The sequence below is a fragment of the Schistocerca americana genome, chromosome 1 (genome assembly GCF_021461395.2).
Source record: "Schistocerca americana isolate TAMUIC-IGC-003095 chromosome 1, iqSchAmer2.1, whole genome shotgun sequence".
Classification (NCBI taxonomy): Eukaryota; Metazoa; Arthropoda; class Insecta; order Orthoptera; family Acrididae; genus Schistocerca; species Schistocerca americana.
Window position 1 is genome coordinate 273411736 of NC_060119.1, and position 23974 is coordinate 273435709.

Here is a 23974-nt window from a genome sequence, read left to right on the forward strand (position 1 = left end):
ATTAGCCGAGCAGTCTGGGGCGCTGCAGTCATGGACTGTGCGGCTGCTCCCGGCGGAGGTTCGAGTCCTCCCTTGGGCATGGATGTGTGTGTTTGTCCATAGGATAATTTAGCTTAAGTAGTGTGTAAGCTTAGGGACTGATGACCTTAGCAATTAAGTCCCATAAGATTTCACACACATTTGAACTTTTTTTTTTTTTTTTTTTTGCTTAGTGCTGTAGTTAAAACACATTTTAATAGCAGTTGTTAATAAACGAGACGCGACATTTTTTTCAGTATAGTCGCTGACAATTAGGGTAGCAATTACAAAAGTGATGAAACTTAACTTCAGTAAATTCTGTTTAGGCCTGTTCAGTCTTCTGTTGTTGTTTTTTTTTTTTTTTTTTTTTTTTTTTAGTGTAGTATTCCAATTGCTTCGTTTCTATGTTATTTTATTATGACAATATCTAATTATTTACTAAACCAGCTGAGTACCCAGCATTGCGCAGGTGTGTATTGTTCCAACCTTCTATTAGTCCATCTCCTCCTTCCCCCTTCCCCTTCCATCTCCTCCACCTCCTCTCCTTGTCCAGCATCTCCAAGGATCGATCTCTTTCATCTCCTCCTGCCCCTCTCTCTTCTCTGCCCATCTACTCCACACCTCTATGTCCATCTGGTCGTTCCTCCTCTGTCCATCTCCTCCTCACCCTCTTCTTGTCTATCTCCTCCCTTTTCCTCTCTCTATCCATCTTCTCCTCTCCCATCTGTCCATTTTCTCCTCTCTCCTTTCTCTGTTCATCTCCTCCTGTTTCCTTTCTCTGTTCATCTCCTCCCCTTTCCTTTCTCTGTTCATCTCCTCCTCTTTCCTTTCTCTGTTCATCTCCTCCTCTTTCCTTTCTCTGTTCATCTCCTCCTCTACCCACTCTCTGTATGTCTCCTCCAACTGCTGTCCATCTGCTCTTGCCCTCTCTCTCTGTCCACCTCATCCTCGCCCCTATCAATGCACATCTCCTCCTTTCCACACTCTGTCCGTCCATCTCCTCCTCCTCCCATCTTCTCTCTCCACATTACCTCCCACAGCCCAATTGAAGGCTGGCGATTATTACCCTCACAGTACTTCTTTGCTGATGATATCTACTGTAGTATGTGTATCGAATATGGTTGAAATCGTTCCAGACGTTTATGACGGGATTTTTAGCCGTGGTTTTGTCCACGTACGCATATGTCAGATATATTTTACAGATATTTAAGATATTCAACACGTATCTGTACACACGTTTCACGTGTATCTCTATCGAATTTCGCCCTGCAGTTTCCTTTTCACCCAGCTCAGTGTTTATGACGACGTGGCTTCTGAACTATGTATCGTACAACGATATATTTTTGTAGGTACATTCAGCGAGATAAGTAGATACCGTCTGCGAAATGTGTTGCGAATAGAGTCAGTAACAAAGAAGTAATAAATTTAAACGTCATGCATGATGCTGCAGTTTCTCACGTATCTCAGCGTTAGAAGTCATACCTCCTGAACTATGCGTCGTACAATGATGTATGTTTGCTAGTATGTTCAGTGGTATATTTGAATACTGTCTGAAAAATGTGTCTCAAATACACTTAGTAGTAAAGAAACAATAAATTGAAACGTAGTGCTTCATTCGACAGTTTTACTGTATGAATAGCGAAAAAGTAGTAAGTGGTGAACTTTTTTCTTTCATCATTTTGTGGTTTTTATCAGCGAGAAAAAGTTCCGTAAAGATTTGACATTACGTCAAAGTCATTAAGTGCTCTCATTCTCGAATGGATTTGCGTGTCGTGGACCACGCAGATTTTTCACCACCACCCTAGCCCTTTCATAGGTAGGTGGTTCTTGCCCACTGTGTATCAGGTTTGGTTGAAATCGGTCCAGTGGTGTAAGAGGGAATGTGGAGCATACATACATACACACATACACGTATACGTTCATACGTTCATTCATTTTTCTAATATGTACGGGCTACATAGACCATCTACGAAACTCATTTTACACGAAAGGGAAAAAATATATCAAACAGGACCTTCATTTCCATTCATGACTCTGATAAACGTGACGTATTACATACAGATTTTCAACATTAAAGTTGGAAGTGGCTTTGATGTTTCACTTCTTTTTTTCCATTCTATGCAATTTTCGAAGTCATAACTAGCTAACTACAAATGATGTACAAACCAAGATAATTACTAAGAGTTCAGTAATGTCCAAATCAATGTCTATTATGTGTAAAGGAACAGAATTACTCACTTCAGACCTTCTTGGAACGGACAAGATGGTGATTTGGAGCGATTTTCGTAAAACGGATGCACTGTTCCAGGTGTAAATATACACCGCCTCACTTGATCACTCCCAACCTTCTACATTTTCAGCCCATGGTCATTCGTATCTCTCTCCACGTTCCGATAGTACCAGAAAGGGCTTTCTCCTGGACACCCCAATGCTCAAAACTGTATATTCCTTTAATGGGACACGTCTGGGCTGCCAGTCACAAAAGCGTTAAATTTCAAATATTCCATTTTTTCTGTAAATTAACATTCATTTAGATGTTATTTATATCCTCTTTATGTTTAATAAATTAAGTTTTTAAATTCGGTGGTAAGTGCCTGTGGGACCAAACTGCTGCGGTCATCGGTTTCTACGCTTACACACTACTTAATCTAACTTAAACTAACTTACGCTAAGGACAACACACAAACCCATGCCCGAGGGAGGACTCGAACCTCCGACGGGGGAAGCCGCCCGAACCGTGGCACGGCGCCTGGGACCTCTCGAGTACCCTGCGAGGCGTTCATGTTTAATCTGTTATCTAGATGCGAAAACGAAACTATGTTAGACATAAAACTATTCGCTGGCTATGTTTAATCTGTTACCTAGGAACGAAAACAGACCGTATGTTTACCTCAAAACTATACGTCTAATACTTAACACATCTTTTTTAAAAATAAAAAAATGTATTACCATATTTCAGCGTCAGACTGTTTCGCGAATGAACGCCGTTCTGCCGAATGCGAGTCCTGCATCGTAACCATTACGCTGCCATTAAAGTATTATGCGGAAGCACGAAAGTAGCTGAAATCTCAAAATGAGTGAGACGGCTGTAGGGTCTACCAACTATATGAAAACTTTTTAAAAAAAAATACGCGTTTGAAACTGAATCGTAAGAACCGTAACTTTTCACTGCTGCCTCCGGCTTCCTACATCACTCAAATATAGAAACGATATGCTTTGGCAAATTATAATAGCTGTGTGTCAATCAAATGCTGTTGCAACTAGAGACCACTTCAGGTTCATAACTTTCCAGTCTTATTTCGGATAAAAACCGTAATCTTTATTTACTTAGCTGTGTAAAGACAATATTTTAAGTTAGTTGGCCACATATTTCTCGCACTAGCGATCGACTTACCGCACAATATATCATATGACGTGAGATAGCCAATCATTTGTGCTGTTTCTCATATCCGCTAGCAGGAAGACGCTCATAAACACGTTTGTTTGAGCCTACCCACGCTTATGAAATACAGCTTTTCATCGTCTCCATCTCTCTTTGCGACGTTATCTCGGTAACCCTGATGTTGCAGGAGGTTTGAGTAAACGACCTTTAACAAAGTGAAAAGAGTTTTGTAATGAAATATGAATCCTAACGACGACGTCCTGCAGAGCCGGCTGTAATCTCTCTTTAGCGATCTCTCAGAGCAGAAGGGCGCTTAAGAAACCTTTGGCAGTGTTTCCAAACCACTTTAGTCTTCCTGAATGGTCTCGTTGAGCTACATCTAGCCACGTTCTGAAAGATCCCGGTTGAGTATCTCTTGCAGCGGAAGGGCCCTTGAGGAATCTCTCATCAAATATTAACTCTCCTCTTACGTGCTAATTATGAAAATCCGTTGTAAAGTAGCGCTCGGTCGGCTACGTCACGCCGTCTCTCTCTCGAAAGATTTGTAAACATTTCACCTGCCCGTTCTTTTCACTTTATTTTAGTACCCGTATCGATGGCGGCTTCGTGATGATCAGGAGAAGCAGTACCGTGTGAAAGTCCATTTGTCTGGCATTCTGTGCAGTATAAAGGTGGCTAATTTTCGCTACCATTTATTGTCATTCTTATTCTCTTACTGAAAAATTACTAGATTAGGATGCGAGGACCGCATCACTGTCGATGCGTGGGTTTTTTCCAAACAGCCATAAAGGACAACATCTCAGTGGGATGATACATTTTTTGTATATTTATGCGGAATCAATAAGTTTAGGACACAGACACACAATCATGCATTGGTAGATACGCCTGAACCTGTGTTATTTGAAGGCGACAAGTACACTGAGTTTAGACATGGAGAGCACATAGGGTAAGTTGCTGTGTATGTTAAGTTTCATAATGAGCACAAGTGAAAGCAGATTGATACTCTGACGAACCATACGTCCATATTACGTATCAAAAACAAGACGCCTACAGCAGAAAGTGAAGTCTACCAGTATAGTGCCTCATGAATTTACCCCTGGAGGACAGACAATTTACCAGGAATACTACAAATGTGTCCTTGGGCATTTGCACGAAAAGGTGCGGAAGAAAAGGCCTGCACTGTGGAAAGACAGGAGTTGGGTGTTCCGGCTCATCGTGCCTTCTCCACCGTTGAATTTTTGACCAAATTCAAAATTCCTGTGCTTCCACAACCGCCAGATGCCCCTATTAGAAAATCCATTTTAACGTTGGCCAGTTTCACTTTATGTGGTATGGCCACATGTTTCTTATATTTTCTTGAAATGGCTTCCAGTGCTTCTTTCCCAATTTTTTTTTTCAATAAGTCTCTTGCTTTCACATTATTGTTCCTATGTAGGAGAAATGGTAATTTTGTGCTCATACCATGTCTCGCAGAGATGAACTTGGAGAATTTACCACATAGATAATTATTAAAGGCACCATAAATTTCATTCTTTAGCATTACAGAACTACCAATGCCTAATTGTACTTGTTAGTCCACTTGATCACTGATTTTAACCACCATGATATTGTCGCAAAATTACTCTGTAATGGGTGTAAGCATATTTAAATTTTTCTTGCTGAGGAGTGTGCAATTTTCAATGTAATTTATGTTACCAATATCAGTGGCAAGATTTTTCAGGTTTTCCAATAATATTAAATTGAACAGTCCGTTGGGTGGTCTCTTATTCTTTCCTAACAGCTGAGAGATGTTTAGCTCTTTGGAGCAACGTATGTTGATACTTTCCGCTATCACAAAAGATTAATCAGATGTGATTATCAAGTCTTGTTATATACTGTAGCGATCCAAGACGCTGTAACTTCCGGTCATGTGATCATTTCGTCACTTCCGGTTATACTTCCTAAATATCAAAGGTTGCTGGATACCCCTAGTTGTTACGTAGTGTATACAAGTCACGTATGTTAACATAACACTAAATACAGTATCTCTTGGTGCCTACAGTAGAAATGCTGCAATTTTCTTCTGTTTATTAGCTATTTGCCCTCGTTATCTCTGTTATTTCCTATATTACAGCTCATTAGCAACTGCATAATGGTGTTTGACGCACTGATAGCTACAGGACCAAGTCTGTACCTAATACATCGTCAGATATTACATTCCAGAGATCACTTTACCCAACCTGTTCTATTTGATATGAACAAGGAGAAATCAAAATTGACTGTCCCATAATCACTCTTACCTTCTGGTCTCTACACTCACAGTCTTCTTCAATTATAGGTTGATGAAATACACATATTATGGTTTCTTGAGAACTACGTTATATTTCAACCATGGAATCCTCTTTATGCTCCCCTTTTGCACTGAGGTGACGAAAGCCATGGCATAGCGATATACACACACACACAGATGGAGGTAGCATCGCATACGTGAGGTATAAATGGCACTGCATTGACGGAGCAGTCATTTGTACTCAGATGATTCAAGTGAAAAGGTTTCCGACGCCATTATGGCTTCACGACGGGCATTTACTTTGAACGCTGACGTAGTTAGCACACTGGACTCTCATTTGGGAGGACGACGGTTCAAACCCGCCTCCGACCACCCAGATTTCGATTTTCAATGATTTCCCTAAATCGCTACAGGCAAATGACGAAATGCTACCTTTGAAAGGGCATGGCCGATTTCCTTCCCCGTCTTTGTCATCATCCAAGCTTGTGGTCCGTGTCTAATGACCTCGATGTCGATGGAAGGTTAAACACAACCTTCCTTCAGCCGGCCGGTGTGGCCGAGCGGTTCTAGGCGCTTCAGTCTGGAACCGCGCGACCACTACGGTCGCAGGTTCGAATCCTGACCCGGGCATGGTTGTGTGTGATGTCCTTAGGTTAGTTAGGTTTAAGTAGTTTTAAGTTCTAGGGGACTGATGACCTCAGATGTTGTCCCATAGTGCTCAGAGCCATTTGAACAACCTTCCTTCCTTCCGTCCTATGCATGCGGGACGGTAGTTGCAGCTAGACACATGGGACATAGCATTTCGGACATCGTTAGGGAAAACAGTATTCCGAGACCCACAGTGTCAAGAGTGTGCAGAAAATACCAATTTTTAGGCATTACCTCTCACCACGGAGAAAGCAGTGACCGACGCCCATCACTTAACGACCAAGAGCAGCGGCGGTGGCGTTAGTTGTCAGTGCTAATACACAAGGAACGCTGCATGAAATAACCGCAGAAATCAATGTGGGAGGTACACAAGGAACGCTGCATGAAATAACCGCAGAAATCAATGTGGGAGGTACGACGAACGTATCTGTTAGCACAGTGCGGCAAAATGTGATGTTAATGGCCATTGTCACCAGACGACGAACGGAAGTGCCATTGCTAACAGCACAGCATCGCCTACAGCGCCTGCCATTGGCTTGTGGCCTTATCTGTTGGACCCTAGACCACTGGAAACCGTGGCCTGGTCATATGAGTCGCGATTGTAGTTGGAATGAGCTGACGATAAGGTTCGAATGTGGAGGAGACCCGAAAAAGCCATGTACCCATTCTAGGACTAAAAGTTAAACATCGAACTTTGAAGTCTCACCTTCAGTTGACACCTCATTTGCTGTACACAATCAGATGTTTCTCTACTGTGGTATATTTCTTACATTTAGACAAATGGTTTCACAAATCCTTTGACTGTTTTTATTGTAATATTTTATCATCATTTTTGGTTCATAAAGAATGAACTTCAGTATACTTAAATGTCGACTACACTGAAGAAACTGGTACACCTGCATAATATCATGTAGGGCCCCCGCAAGCATGCAAAAGCGCCGCAACAGGACGTATCATGGACTGAACTAATGTTTGAAGTAATGCTGGAGAGAACTGACACCATGAATCTTGCAGGGCTGTTCACAAGTCCGTAACAGTACGAGGGGGAGGAGATCGTAGAACAGCGCTTTGCAAGGCATCCCAGGTATTTTCAACAATCCAGAATGAGATTTTCACTCTGCAGCGGAGTGTGCACTGATATGAAACTTCCTGGCAGATTAAAACTGTGTGCCGGACCGAGACTCGAACTCGGGACCTTTGCCTTTCGCCGGGAAGTGCTCTTTTGTGAGGACGGGGCGTGAGTCGTGCTTGGGTAGCTCAGATGGCAGAGCACTTGCCCGCGAAAGGCAAAGGTCCCGAGTTCGAGTCTCGGTCCGGTACACAGTTTTAATCTTCCAGGAAATTTCATGTTCTATAATGTTCATGTCTGGGGAGTTTGGTGGCGGCGGAAGCATTTAAACTCAGAAGAGTGTTCCTTGAGCCACTCCGTAGCAGTTTTGGACGTTTGGGGTGTCGCGTTGTCCCGCTGGAATTGCCCACATCCGTCAGAATGCACAATGGACATTAATAGATGCATGTGATCAGACACGACGCTTATGTACGTGTCACCTGTCAGAGGCGTTTCTATACATGTCAGGGGTCCCATATCACTCCAACTGTACACGCCCCACACCATTACAAAGCCTCCAGCAGCTTGGACAGTCCCCTGCTTACATGCATACCCATACATGTCCATCCGCTCGATACAATTTTAAACGAAACTCGTCTGACCAGGCAACATGGTTCTAGTCATCAGCAGTCCAATGTCGGTATTGACGGTCCCATGGGAGGCGTAAAGCTTTGTGTAATGCAATCATCAAGGGTACACGAGTAGGCCTTTGGCTATGAAAGCACATATCGATGACGTTTCGTTGAATGGTTCGCACGCTGACACCTATTGACGGCCCAGCATTGAAATCTGCAGCAATTTGCGAAAGGGCTTCTGTCACATTGAACGGTTCTCTTCAGTCGTCGTTGGTCCATTCTCGCAGGATCTTTTTTCGGCGGAAGCGATGTCGGAGATTTGATGTCTTATCGGACTCCAGATATTCACGGTACACTCGTGAAATGGTCGTATGGGAAAGTCCCCTATTCATCACTACGTCGGAGATGCCGTGTCTCATCGCTCGTGCGCCGACTATAATACTCGTACCACGTTCGAACTCACTCAATCTTGATAACCTACCACTGTAGCAACAGTAACCGATCTAACAACTGCGCCAGACATTTGTTGTCTTATATAGGCGTTGACGACCGCAGCGCCATATTCTACCTGTTTATATACCTCTACATTTGAATACGCACGCCTGTACCAATTTCTTTGGCGCTTCAGTGTAGTATTAAGAGTATACGATCCATGTGTAACAGGCGTCCTTAGTGGATGGCCATGATTGCGCGCCTCAACTGATGCTTGAGACAGTCCGTAGTCGAATTGACATAGGCAGATCCCTGACAGCCAGCAGCGCTGTTTCCATCTTTCAACTGTGAAGCGCTAACGACTGCATGAGAAACAAAAAACATCTGCAGAGCTGCGACAACACTGAGGCGTTATCTTGGGAACGTGTAAAAAATGGTTCCAATGGCTCTGAGCACTATGGGACTTAACATCTGAGGTCATCAGTCCCCTAGAACTTAGAACTACTTAAACCTAACTAACCTAAGGACATCACACACATCCATGCCCGAGGCAGGATTCGAACCTGCGACGGTAGCGGCCGCGTGGTACCAGACTGTAGCGCCTAGAACCGCTCGGCCACTCTGGCCTGCCTGGAAACGTTTACAAAGCCACTTTCCAAGCATATTCTGTTCTCGACATGTCCTGAATTTTGTACTTGTTTCGAAGGAAGCCATTTTGATCGGTAAATATCACACCAATGAAACTTTTTATTTGTGAAACAGCTAGAGCTTGAAGAGACGAACTTTTTTACACTTCATTTACAAAGCTGTTCGTGAAATATTTGAATTTTCCCTCAAATCACTAAGTTCGTTTTTGCACTGATTGACTGGTCTGTCGGTCCTTGGTAGAATATTTTACACATTATGAATGAAAACACACTAAACACTGGTGTAATATTCTACAATATTTATTAGTTATTTCACAAACCGGTTTTCGGTCGTTATGCTTTCATCAGGTACAAATATAAATATTTACCTTTGCACCTAATGAAGGTGTAACAGCCGAAAATGAATTGTGAAGTAGATAACAAACGCCTTTCACCAGCGTGTGTGTGTTTTTCCATTCATAAAGTAGGATAAGTCTGAGAGCACTGGTTGAAACGGACCATTGATATATTTCGCAAGTGCTCAACTGGGGAGCAGCTCCAACTACTAGCAAGCAAGCTCTTTCGTGAACAAAGATGGTGCAAAAATGCTGCTATCATTTTCGTGTACCTACATAATTTTAGTATTAAAACTTAGTTTGCACATTATTGACAAATATCTAGGCATGAAACTAACCTATAATGGCCACCGAGTTCGCTACCAACAGACAGAACTCAGGGTGCTCCATCTCTCCCAGACAATCGTTGGATTTGGACCAGTATTATTTGGGACAGATGGACCACTTGTTTTAATGAGAGAGAAATGGAGCATATTTAAATTTAGTTCCAAGGCATGTGCAATAATTCCGCTGAAGATGACCGTAGTCTCAGACTATGCTTATTTGTCGGAATGTACATCTGTGCCAACAAATGGACGAGCAGAATCTCACACACAAGCCAATCAACCATTTAAATCTCATCAAAAGATCTAATAATACCAAGCACATCAAAAGAGCGAAGTTAAATCAGCACAAGTGAAATTCCTTCAATAACACAACCTCGGACTCTACTCCTACTAAACTTAAAACATTCAAGATTACGACCTCAAAACCAACTACACTTAAGCCAACACAGACAAAACTTTTGGAAGAAATATCACCTGTTCCTTTTATTGATAAAACCATGAATTTTTAAGAAAAGGCAGCATCAGTATCCATAGGACTAAATTCTGCTCAAAATGTTGAAACTGTAAAGAAAAAGAAGGACAAGAAAAGAAAGGCACAAAAATATCACCGACGCGAAATACTTGTGAAAAGAAAAACAGACTGAAAAAGTTAAAAAAGAAAAATACTGCAAACAGTTCACTATGGTCATCAGATGCATGCGTTATAGAAGTTTACATGGCTTTGATCAATGGGACGAAGATGAATTTGTTGGGTATGGGGAAATCTATTAAGAAACTAGCAAAAATAACGATTGGTTTCAGTGGGTTTCCTGTTCATGATTATCACATGAATGTTGTTCAACAGTTGGAATTAATTGTATCGCTGTGGTAAGAAAGGTCAATACTTGAACAAAACGAACAGCTCCTTAGAAAAGCCAATGTTCATCAACATTTACAATAAACTGATAAAATTTGTTCTGGACTAAAATATTTATTATATTCATTACAACATATTCCAAATAATATGAAATTTTAATTCCCTTTGTGACGAAGCAAGCTGGGATCTTTTTACTTCCTCTCTTGTTTTGCCATCTGCTTGCTTAATTTCATTGTATTTTCATTTTTGCCTAATTACCTTTAACATGCATGAGTGCAATCTAAATTCCCATAAAAGAGAAAGACTGGCCCTCAGTCTTGAAGAATATAGCACCAGGTCTAATTTTGTGATAGTTTTGTGTATGTAATTAATTTCCTAATTTATTTTGACCATTCCTAATTAATACCTTTGTTATAGGATGAAATCAGTAATTGTTTCGTGACTTGGATTCTATTGTTGACGTAAAAACAAATATAAATTGAGTTCTAACTATAAACATTTGGAAGAAGATCTACTAGGGTTCTCAAACTGTTTATTTGGCTCCATTCGAAAACATATTAGCAAAGCCAACCCTTAATTAATTCCAAAATATTTACCAGGTTTGACAAAAGTATTGTTTATGTAACTATATCTGTTAATTTCATTATTTAAACAAACAATTCGACCTAACCTTTGTAGTAGAAGTAACTATAAAAAAGGAAGAATTTTTCAATGTTGTTGTTGTGGTCTTCAGTGCTGAGACTTGTTTGATGCAGCTCTCCATGTTACTCTATCCTGTGCAAGCTTCTTCATCTCCCCTTACCTACTGCAACCTACATCCTTCTGAATCTGCTTAGTGTATTCATCTCTTGGTCTTCCTCTACGATTTTTACCCCCCACGCTGCCCTCCAATACTAAATTGGTGATCCCTTGATGCCTCAGAACATGTCCTACCAACCGATCCCTTCTTCTAGTCACGTTGTGCCACAAACTCCTCTTCTCCCCAATCCTATTCAATACCTTCTCATTAGTTATGTGATCTACCCATTTAATCTTCAGCATTCTTCTGTAACACCACATTTCGAAAGCTTCTCTTCTCTTCTTGTCCAAACTATTTATCGTCCACGTTTCACTTCCATACATGGCTACACTCCATACAAATACTTTCAGAAACGACTTCCTGACTCTTAAATCTATACTCGATGTTAACAAATTTCTCTTCTTCAGAAAGGCTTTCTTTGCCATTGCCAGTCTACATTTTATATCGTCTCTACTTTCGATCATCATCAGTTATTTTGCTCCCCAAATAGCAAAACTCCTTTACTACTTCAAGTGTCTCATTTTCTAATCTAATTCCCTCAGCATTACCCGACTTAATTCGACTACATTCCATTACCCTCGTTTTGCTTTTGTTGATGTTCATCTTATATCCTCCTCTCAAGACACTGTCCATTCCGTTCAACTGCTCTTCCAAGTCCTTTGCTGTCTCTGACAGAATTACAATGTCATCGGCGAACCTCAACGTTTTTATTTCTTCTCCATGGACTTTAATACCTACTCCGAATTTTTCTTTTGTTTCCTTTACTGCTTGTTCAATATACAGATTGAATAACATTGGGGACAGCCTACAGCCCTGTCTCACTCCCTTCCCAACCGCTGCTTCCCTTTCATGCCCCTCGACTCTTATAACCGCCATCTGGTTTCTGTACAAATTGTAAATAGCCTTTCTCTCCCTGTACTTTACCCCTGCCACCTTTAGAATTTGAAAGAGAGTAATCCAGTCAACATTGTCAAAAGCTTTCTCTAAGTCTACAAATGCCAGAACTGTAGGTTTGCCTTGCCTTTATCTATTTTCTAAGATAAGTCGTAGGGTCAGTATTGCCTCACGTGCTCCAACATTTCTGCGGAATCCAAACTGATCTTCTCCGAGGTCGGTTTCTTCTAGTTTTTCCATTTGTCTGTAAAGAATTCGAGTTAGTATTTTGCAGCTGTGACCTATTAAACTGATAGTTCAGTAATTTTCACATCTGCCAACACCTGCTTTCTTTGGGATTGGAATTATTATATTCTTCTTGAAGTCTGAGGGTATTTCGCCTGTCTCATACATCTTGCTCACCAGATTGTAGAATTTTGTCAGGACTGGCTCTCCCAAGGCCATCAGTAGTTCCAGTGGAATGTTGTCTACTCCCGGGGCCTTGTTTCGACTCATGTCTTTCAGTGCTCTGTCAAACTCTTCATGCAGTATCATATCTCCCATTTCATCTTCATCTACATCCTCTTCCATTTCCATAATATTGTCCTCGAGTACATCGCCCTTGTACAGACCCTCCATACACTCCTTCCACCTTTCTGCTTTCCCTTCTTTGCTTAGAACTGGGTTTCCATCTGAGCTCTTATTATTCATACAAGTGGCTCTCTTTTCTCCAAAGGTCTCTTTAATTTTCCTGTAGGCAGTATCTTCTTACCCCTAGTGAGATAAGCCTCTACATCCTTACATTTGTCCTCTAGCCATCCCTGCTTAGCCATTTTGCACCTCCTGTCGATATAATCAGTAAATTGAATTAATTATGTTTTAATTGTAATTTCTGTAATTTAAATATCGAACAATGTATAGTTTCAACGCCCATTATTGTGAGGATATATAAAGGACCGATTTTTGGTCCCCAGACCGTAAATCCAAGGCCAATTTTCAGAGGGGAGTTATGTACTGTTTCAAGTGACAACAATGGATCAACTTAACAGTGGAATTAGTGTAATAGGCTGTGTGTTAGATCAAGTAATAACGATGTCTGTTCAAATTATTTGAGAAATAGTGTCTCATGTACCTTATTATTCTGCAATAACTGTGAACTGTGTGGTTAGACTTTTACTGCTCATAGATATTCAACAGCAAAGTATTGTAGCAGTTTGCTGATGTTTGCCTGCAACCTATTAATGAGGTTTATCAACATTTACCAATAGTGAACTGGCCGTATAATTGTGTAATAGCGTGTGTGTGTGGGGGGGGGGGGGGGGGGGGGGGGGTTTGTGAACAATGAAAGTAAAGAACTGTAAAACGCAACTGTGCAACTGTTGGCTACATCATGTACAGTAGTCAGTGTTGACCTTCCACCCCCCATTTTTCTGCCAGTATAACAATTCAGTAGGTCGGCACCGAGGACTACCAACGAAGAAATAAAGCAGGCGAATGTCACAACTCATTTCTTCATGTATAGCCACTTTTGTATGGTCCATCTTACACATGCACCTATTGGCGAGACAGGCCACTCCTGTATATTTTCATTTTATCAGATCTCTTCCCTTTTAAGTGGCTGTGCCTCAGAAGTATATTGTACTTAAGTTTATATCACACTCTAACATGCTGCCTAAATTAAAAAGAAAATGAAAAACACACAAATTTTATGCTTTACGAAAGAAGTAGTCCAACTCACCAGGACTTACGCTACGTTTTTCTTAATTACCGCGATTACTCTCAAGAATTTTTTTTTCCAAAACTACACTTCATGCTGGTCTGTTTGATACCCCATTCACCATTTCCCATTCTTCATTCTGTTACGAAAATTCAGATAAGAATGTGTAGTATAGACTTAATTTTCCCTGAAATGACTAATTGTTTACCTGATGTAAACATTACGATATGTGTTCTTCCCGCCGGCCGAAGTGGCCGTGCGGTTAAAGGCGCTGCAGTCTGGAACCGCAAGACCGCTACGGTCGCAGGTTCGAACCCTGCCTCGGGCATGGATGTTTGTGATGTCCTTAGGTTAGTTAGGTTTAACTAGTTCTAAGTTCGAGGGGACTAATGACCTCAGCAGTTGAGTCCCATAGTGCTCAGAGCCATTTTTTTTGTGTTCTTCCGCGTTTGTTTGAGTCTCATTGGATTTCGTTTCAAGTCGAGTGGAAGCCAAGCTGTGACCAGTACAGTCAAGTACAATCATAAGGATACGCTTTATGCTGTGTTACAAGCACGTAGACTGAGCGATAGTAACAAATTTACCGGCGCTTTAAACTTTGGACAGCACTGGCTAGCCAGCGGTCCAATTAATTTGCAATAATGTGAGCAGTTGCAGTTCAGACGTAAAAAGAGATTAGCAAAGAAACAATATAGCTTCTAATGTCATTTAATTTTTAAAGACAATGAAATAATATTGGGAGAAACTCCAGCACAATGGCGCGCTTCTTAAGTGACCGGACGATAAGCATAAAATGCATTCTTTCTCACCCTCGTTGATAACGAGCCTATCATCAACAGAATACACGAAGCCTACCTACCAGGCGCCGCATTTTCTCTTCTTCTTTTATGACGAACCGTTCTATAACTCGCCAGCGTTCGGCATCGACTTGTGAAAAAGTTGGCGTGCGTTAGTTCCAGTACGTCTGGCAGCTTAACAATCTTGTTACTTCTCGGGCCAAAACCCGCAACTTGGCTCCGGATCAGTTATTTTGGGTTCATATTGTAATGGTACAGTAATAAATGTAAAAAAGCAGCATTTGTATGATGTGCTCGACGCTGTGAAAATAGTTGTTTTCATGTTTCTACGATACTTCTCTACCTCTGTGGTATAAAACTATGGACATAGTCCGACTAAAGAGGATTTGGTTTTTCATTTTTGCCTTAAAAAATTAAATGGTTATGTTACCTTAATTAAGCAACTTTTGTGGACAGTCTTTCATAAAACATAGATAATTAAGAATTTGTATTTGAAATGAAAACAGGAATTTAGCATCCAATATGTAATTAGAAACAGAACGACGTGCGCTACTCTTAAAAATTATGATGAGTTTTGTAATTACGAGATGTAGGTTCAAATGGTTCAAATGGCTCTGAGCACTATGGGACTCAACTGCTGAGGTCATTAGTCCCCTAGAACTTAGAACTAGTTAAACCTAACTAACCTAAGGACATCACAAACATCCATGCCCGAGGCAGGATTCGAACCTGCGACCGTAGCGGTCTTGCGGTTCCAGACTGCAGCGCCTTTAACCGCACGGCCACTTCGGCCGGCGAGATGTAGGTATTTCAAATTGACCGACAAAAAAATGATAGTGGGAGGATTTTGTATTTGATTATCATTCTTTTTTTATAAAAATATTCCAGTGTTATTGGATACTGCATTTATTTACACATAGTCAAATTTCACTTACATGGTTCCATTTATCCTAATCTATACCTTAAACATTTTTACATGATAACTGGAGTTGTAGAAAGATTTCATTAAATTCATATCAAGACAGAAGATGAATAACTTTCTTAACATTCTGTTTCAGATTTCTTGTAGAAACATAAGTCGCATTCAGTAATGCAGATTAGTTTATTTGCAAAGGCACATTTTATTCTTTTAACTGATTCAACTTTGTGTTCAATAAATTAAGCTTTTGTCACCTCCACCAAATGAAATGCATTTAGGAAGCTCATGTCCACAATTACTACATTTGATTTCAGGCAACAGGCAGTTTAAATAGGCACAGTCTCATAAAGTTCCTGTTTTGTATAAGACAACTACTAGAACAATGGCACCGTAATCAATATGTTTCAGCCTTCACTAAATAAATATATTATCTGACAATTTCTTCTGTGATACATAATAAACCATTTTCAGTGTATTCTTGTCTAAAAGAAACTAACAAGTTGTGTTGCATACATCCACTTATCTTGCAAATCTTTAAGAATATTTGAATAATTATCCAAATAATTGATTGTTTTACGTCTGTGTGCTTCCTTCTCATTCTTCAAATTTTTTTATACATACATATAAAAAAATCACTGTTGAGTTGCAATAATAACTCTGAACAAAATGGCAGTGTACTGCCTCTAAAAAAGAAGTCTTCCTTCAACAGTCATGCTTCAGCTCTGCAGGTAAGCTATGTTAGACGATATTTGTAGCTGTAAACACTCCAACAGTTAAAGGTTTGTATTCGATGTTGTAGATTTGACACTTGCCTACAGAGTGGATTTATCCTTTCGATTTCAGTTCTGTAGTTCTTCCGTGTGCGCACAAGTCTTCCTGCTTCACTTTGCACCAATTTAATGCTTTATAGCTTGTTCTGCAACTCTGTAACAATTTCCATGATAGAAACCATCTTTTTGTTCATTTCTGAGAGTAAAACATAAGAAATGTGTTCTGTTTGTATTTCCTGCAGTGCAATTTTTTTTCAATGGCTGTTGCTATTTCATCCAGCCTCTCAGAAATAAATTCTAAGTCCATCAGGTCTCTCGCTTCTGTTGCTGTGATGTTCCCTGCTCCGAAGAGTACCCCATCCCTCCTTCATCTGTATTACTACAATGGCTGGGAAAACTTCAAAGCCGATTATCTCCGTAAATTTATGAAAAACATTAAAAACTGCCTATTTCTCGGCACTTTTTAACCGCATTCCACACGCGTGTTTCACTACGGAGCAGGAAGCAGTCTCAGCCGTCTTCATATTGCGCATTAACAGCGTTACTATCAGAGCACAATAGTACAGAGACTGTGACTGTACATCATTTTTTAAATAAAAACAACGTAGCTGAAGCGTGATTAAGAAAAACGTTGATGGCTGTTAATACATTTGAATATCTTAAAGTTTCATTTAACGTAACTTAGTAATAATATATCTAATACAAAAGCAGGACCTACTTCCACGAGTGTAGCAACACCACTTGTGCTACGGCTTCTGACCAATCATTAAGTTTCCGTTCGTTTACATCAGATTTATTCTTACGATGAACGATTATGCCTCTTTTACGGTGATAGTCACTGTTGTTTTTAATAATAAACTCTTGTAGTTTATTGTTTTATTATTATTCAATCAAAATGGCAACAATAGTGATTTATTTCTGCAATTAGGCATTAATATAAAAAGGGCAGAAAACGGCAACATAAAACTACGGCGTTTCAATCACAAAGACAAAAATCGTACAGAGGCATGTCCAAACTGAATACAGATTTTTTTTGTATCCCGCCTGGAAGGCGGCGCGTGGGTCTGCTCCTGTAAACTAAATGTGTAGGCCGAATGTAGGAAGTGAGTAGGAGCAGGTGAGGTAAGATTCTCGATACAGCTTTTTACGTGAAAGTATATTTAATAGAAAATATTAGTCAGTGACATACGTAACTTTGCAATGATGAGCAAAGCCTTAGACCCGTCGTAAGTAGTACATAGTCTCAATAGCAAGCGAACACCCTCTGAGGTTGAAGCGATGTTTCCAGGCCGTCTGCTCTTAATGAAATGGGCCGAATCTGCAGCGGCGCTCGTAGAGCTGCATAGCGCCTGGTAGAAGGCGCTGTCGTCGATGTCGTAGTTGTAGTGCCAACTTAAGAACTGGCACGTACGCCGTGGCTTCGTAGCTATCGATACCACAGATTTAACACATTTAAAAAGACGTTCTGCCCGAGTTGCGGCCTCTGATCATCGCTGTCGTCATTGTCTGCAGACCAGCAAACGGCAATCGCTTCGTCTTGGAAATCTCACCGCAGCCAGTGTCGTCATTTCACAGTCATTTACGTCATTAACTTTTATATCTAAGCATTTAGGAATGTTTGCAAAAGCTTCAACTCCACGGGCACACACTGCCTCCAGTTTCTTTATTCAGTGTAGAAACTACGTTAGTAAACTCTCAAATAACTTGTCCTTGATGACTCTTCCAATCTGACACTTCTGAAGTTACATCATCAAATTTAGCAGCAATGTATTTCAACAAATCTTCGTCAAATACCCTATCCAGCACACCATATTTTGAATGGGCACTGCCACCTTGGTTCTCTTTCACGTCATTTTACATTCGCACTAAATGGGGCAAGACTACTTAAAAACTCAGTATTAATTCGTTAACTGACACCGTTCCAGGATCTGTGTAAGACAGTTGGCTGTATTTTAATGTAGAGAGAGAGAGAGAGAGAGATCCTGATGAACCGCAACCTCGCTATTTCATTGTTAAACCTGCCCTCACCATCCAACGCAATTGTTAAAATTGTGGTGGATCCCGAGGGAAGGTTCCATTTCCGCATTTCGCTCTCTCAACTTGACATCGCATGGTGGGCTGTGTATTAGTAAATTCAGTATTGTTCTTTACAATCGATTCTTATTATTCCTACAGTCCATCATATCATTCCTATTACAGTCAAGCTCATATCATTTCCGCTTATTTTTGTTGGGTTGCAAAAGTGTTATTTTGTGAATTGGTGTGCACGAGGCGTACTCTAAATATTGTTACTGAAGGATAATGGCAGATCCTGTAATTTTATACTAGACCGGTGCCTCTCCTCTCTCCGCAGTAGTTAAGTTAATTTGCTCAAATTATTGTATTTGATTCCTATGTAATTGGAATTCAGTGTACAGAAAAAATGATTATTTCTTATTTTATGATTCTCTTCTAGGGAGGGCCAGACTTCCCAAGAAGAATGGCATCGACTGTATGGAAAATGCTCTGGAAACGAAATATATCATATTGTGCTGGGAGACAGCAGGTTTTTTGGAGAGTACGAAGGGAAGAGCTTCACGTATGCCAGCTTCCATTCCCACAGAAAGTAAGTTACGGTCAGTGAGGCATAGAATACCGTATGTTGGTTATGCCAAGTACAAGGTGGAAGAAAGCTTATAATGTTGTTCACTATATAAAAGGGACAGGTTCTCCAGCTGATAGTTTTTAAAAAAAATCCATTTGTCAAAAAGGGCAGATACCATCAGTACCAACACTTACTTTATCCACAACTGTGTGTCTGGTTATGTATTCCAATGCTAAATTTCGTTTAGAGTTCCAAGCATCATATTTGTCTAGTGCAGTATCTGAAAATAATTAATTTATATACTAATTGTCAAGTAAAATTCCACATTCTCTGATACTTAGATCAAAGCTAAAACAATTATTCGTAAGACTATGACTGAAGCAACATTAGTTACCGTACTGGTAGGCGTTACGTAGACACGGTACCACACCAATCAGTTACTGTAACCAAGATTTCAGGAGGTAATTGAAGAGTTTCTCACTTTAGTCCCATATGTCACACACATCTCTAGCACATTCAAGTCACTGTACCACACCAATCTGTTACTGTAACCAATATTTCAGGAGGTAATTGAAGAGTTTCTCACTTTAGTCCCATGTGTCACACACATCTCTAGCACATTCAAGTCTGCTCAAAGAATAAAGCCAGTGTACTGATTAGAAATGTTTATGGATCCATGGAGAAGAAATAAAAACGTTGAGGTTCGCCGATGACATTGTAATTCTATCAGAGACAGAAAAGGACTTGGAAGAGCAGTTGGACACAATTAATAGTGTCTTGAAAGGAGGATATAAGACGAACATCAACAAAAGCAAAACGAGGATAATGGTATGTAGTCGAGTTAACTCGGGTGATGCTGAGGGAATTAGATTAGGAAATGAGACACTTAAGGTACAGTAGTGAAGGAGTTTTGCTGTTTGGGGAGCAAAATAACTGATGATGGTCGAAGTAGAGAGGATATAAAATGTTGACTGGCAGTGGCAAGGAAAGCGTTTCTGAAGAAGAGAAATTTGTGAACATCGAGTTTGGATTTAAGTGTCAGGAAGTCGATTCTGAAAGTATGTGTATGGAGTGTAGCCATGTATGGAAATGAACTGTGGACGACAAATAGCTTGGACAAGAAGAGAATAGAAGCTTCCGAAATGTGGTGCTACAGAAGAATGCTGAAGATTAGATGGGTAGATCACATAACTAATGAGGAGGTATTGAATAGAATTGGGGAGGAGAGGAGTTTGTGGCACAACGTGACTAGAAGAAGGGATCGGTAGGTAGGACATGTTCTGAGGCATCAAGGGATCACGAATTTCGTATTGGAGGGCAGTGTGGAGGGAGATCAAGAGATGAATACACCAAGCAGATTCAGAAGGATGTAGGCTGCAGTAGGTACTGGGAGATGAAGCAGCTTGCACAGGATAGAGTAACATGGAGAGCTGCATCAAAACAGTCTCAGGACTGAAGACCACAACAACAACATGGGTTACATTTTTGACCATCGGTGTTTAATGTACTTTACCGCTGTAGGAAACCAAAGCTCAGTTAAGGACAGAAATTCTTATGATACGGTCAGAGAAAAATCTGCTCGTCAAGTGGGCCACAGGGGGGAGACCATAGAAAGGCTTTTTTGTATGTTTCCATCTGCTACAATTAGGCGAGTAGATTTTTATGTTTGTATTACTGTGTTAGAAATATTTGCAGCTCATCAGTGACTAACGTAGAAAGAAGTGTTGGAAGAAATACCCAGACAAGTTGATCATTGCTCAGTATGTATATGAGGTCTTCATATTAACATCTGAAGTGTAGTCAACAAATGCCCAAGTGCTTTTAATTTTAATGCATGATATTGGTGTTGGAATTATCATGCTTACAGATGTCACCTCACAAAGCATGAACTGTACAAAAGTGAATCAGATTTGCCAGAGGAAATCCAGATACCTTTATAACATAAAAAGTTTATGTGTTTGGATAAAGGTCAGATAATGTAACTTCACAGTCATTAAACCCAGCTTTCCAGGTTGTAAAGTGTTCTTCACTATGTTGTAAATTAATCACTATCCAGTTGTATGTAAATTATTGTGTATTCCTCGCATCTAAAAAGATGTGAAATTTGTATGAACTTACATTTTTGGTGCTTTATTTTAACCAACTTCCCGCATATTCTAGTGTGACAAAATAGACAATTAAACTAACACACACACACACACACACACACACACACACACACACACACACACACTTGTTTCACAAATGAAATAGTGGAAATCAATGACAGTCTTTTTTATATATTTAACACAACTGGCCAGTTTGTCTAGTAGAAAAACTGTCCAGTTAGTATCTGCTGGATGTATAAAACCAATAAAGCTTTGTATGGTGTGCAGTATAGAACAATGGTTATTTTTCCGTGCTGTTGGGTGCCGAAATTGGGGAGCTGTGGCATCAAGGTTTCATAATATTGTATATGATAATTATTTGCATGACCTATTAGCCGTCACTGTAAAGGAGATGCGTGGGTCACACCAGTGGAATGCTTAATACATTGACCAGAACAGTTAGGCTAAGTAATCATCATTCAAGATTAAACCAATGCCCAGAAATTCATGGTTTTTTGCATTGTGATTTGTCAGAGTTAAAGAGTGGTTCAGGTAATGGTGATGGGGTGGGTGTTTCACAGTTTGTTTACAAAACTCAACAGGAACTCCACATCGTGCTGGGTTCACTTTCATTGCAGATTGTACATCAGTAGTGTGATGAGTGTGAGATATGTACATGATTAAATAAATGTCAGTGTGTGGTTATTATTTCAGGTACAGTATGGGTCCATTTGATAAGCATCATCACAGTAACCCACTGAAAGTGGTTTAGGATAAGGTAGCCACAAACTGGTCCCCCTGTAACAATCCATCAATCTGGGTATGTGCCATCCAGATGGTGCTGCACATTTGCATTAAAATAAACTGAAGCTCCAATGTTTTGCAGCCACATTATCTGCCAAGTACTTAGTCATACCTTATTAAATTGGGTAGGAAGAACATATGTCAGAAAAATGAGGTAAACTGACTCTTTTAGTCTGGTTGACACTTGATACAGCCCAACGATCTGATCAAAAATTATCCCAGTCCACATGTTCACATTGAACGTGTATTGATTACAACTAATGGCTTGTATACACAGTTTTTAGTGTGCCCAAATATGAGTGTTCTCTTAGTTCAGAATTCTAACTCACTGGTAAATAGCATCAAAGTCAGCAGTTGTGTACAGAGTGGTCTAAAAACACTGCTCAAATTGTACTTGTACATCTCTACATTTGTGGGCTGGACTTTCTGCAAATTGTATGGTTGCTACTTTCATTCATAGACATCTTTGCACATTAGTGTCACATGTACCCAACGATTGTGTCACTAGCAGTGTGTTAGTGAACAGTTCATCTTCGAAGTGTCCCAAACCATACTATTCGTAAACAACCATTTGAACCAAGCGTCAGGCTCGGATCTAGGGGCGGGGCAAACAGAGGTTTCTGACCCGAGTGGCTATTTCAGTGGGTGCCAAATTCACATTCTTGAAGAAAATAAAAAAAAAGAAAAAAAACATTGTTTCACAAAGCATCTAGCATCCAGCGCACTTTAGTCTCTCAATTTTTCATATGATTTCGAACCCATCCTAGTTGGTTTCTGAACATTTTCGAACACATTCTAAGTTGAATTAGAAACCAATGATATGTTGATTTTTGAATGCGTACGTGATGTCTCTGACACGGGAATCCCCATCGCATCTAGAAATAAAAGACTTTCCTGCAGACAGAAGGAGATGGGGCTATACAAGGTGAGCTGAATAAATCCGACTGGGGAACACCAAGCGCTGTTTCTGTATATGGTTGATTGAGTTTGCGAATGATCGGCGTTATTATAAACCCATAGATTCAGACTACCAAAGTGTAATTAAATTACTAACGGGAATAACAGGTAAGAAAGAGTACATATCTTCGCAGTGAGTCCAAGAAAATGAAATTTCGACAGAAATGTTTTGCCAGGGCTCTACACTACTATGGGCCAGTTGTACAGTTCCCAGTTAGCAGACGCTTAGTTTCTATTCTTGGAAAACGCGTTGTACGAACACCTAATAATGCCCAACCGGAGAACAGACATGGGATAACTGAACCGGTGAGGGTTAGTGAAGTTACTAGAGCATAAGCTTCGACAATGACAAGAACAGTTACAGAATTATTGATGAGAAGATTGTTTTCTATAACGATGGAGGAGAAGAAACGGGGACATCACACAAATTATATGGAAGAATATGACGATTCCTAATACATACAAAAATTTTGTTTTACTGCATTTCGATCTCATGCTTGACAAACTGGAACGTTTGAGTGAAATTTGAAATTATTTACCAACAAAAAACTTTTGTTTATAGTAGACCTATTAGGCATATGATATTGGTACTTTGTGAATTACGTTCTGCCGTGTTATTTATGTAAATGAGGTACATAAAAATGACCATTTGTGCCAAAAAAGTCTCGCTTATTTGGCGTATGTTAAAACAGCGGCAGTATTATAAAGGCCTATTTCGTTTTATCTAGCATACAGTGACAAAATAGACGTACCAAATTGAGAAACCACGCCAGTCTTGAGCACTATTCATATGAAGAATGTTTTCAGTATTAGACAACGACTTTTTGATTTTTCATACGTAGACAAACGTTTGACGAACTTTGATAAGGTAATAGATTGTTTCGCAGTAAGGAAACACAAGCTGTAGCACGATGAGAGAGAAAAAGTGCTGGGACCTAAGGATTGAAGAAATGTGTACTGTCTTGCTTGGCTCTTGTCTTAACTGGTTTTGTTTCCCATATTTAATTGTTTGTCATGCAAAAGAGAAAGTTATTAGCTAATAGGTAATAAAGAGTGCAAAGTTTTTGACGA

At 40.1% G+C, this 23974-nt stretch overlaps 1 protein-coding gene across 1 annotated transcript in view; it reads left to right on the forward strand.

Annotated features, from left to right (window-relative positions):
- LOC124621966 (potassium channel subfamily T member 2) overlaps window positions 1–23974 on the forward strand; it is a 700004-nt gene that overhangs the window by 433940 nt on the left and 242090 nt on the right. The window contains exon 11 of the mRNA XM_047147499.1: window positions 18927–19076. Within this exon, the coding sequence (XP_047003455.1) occupies window positions 18927–19076 (150 nt within the window). The remainder of the gene's footprint in view (window positions 1–18926; window positions 19077–23974) is intronic.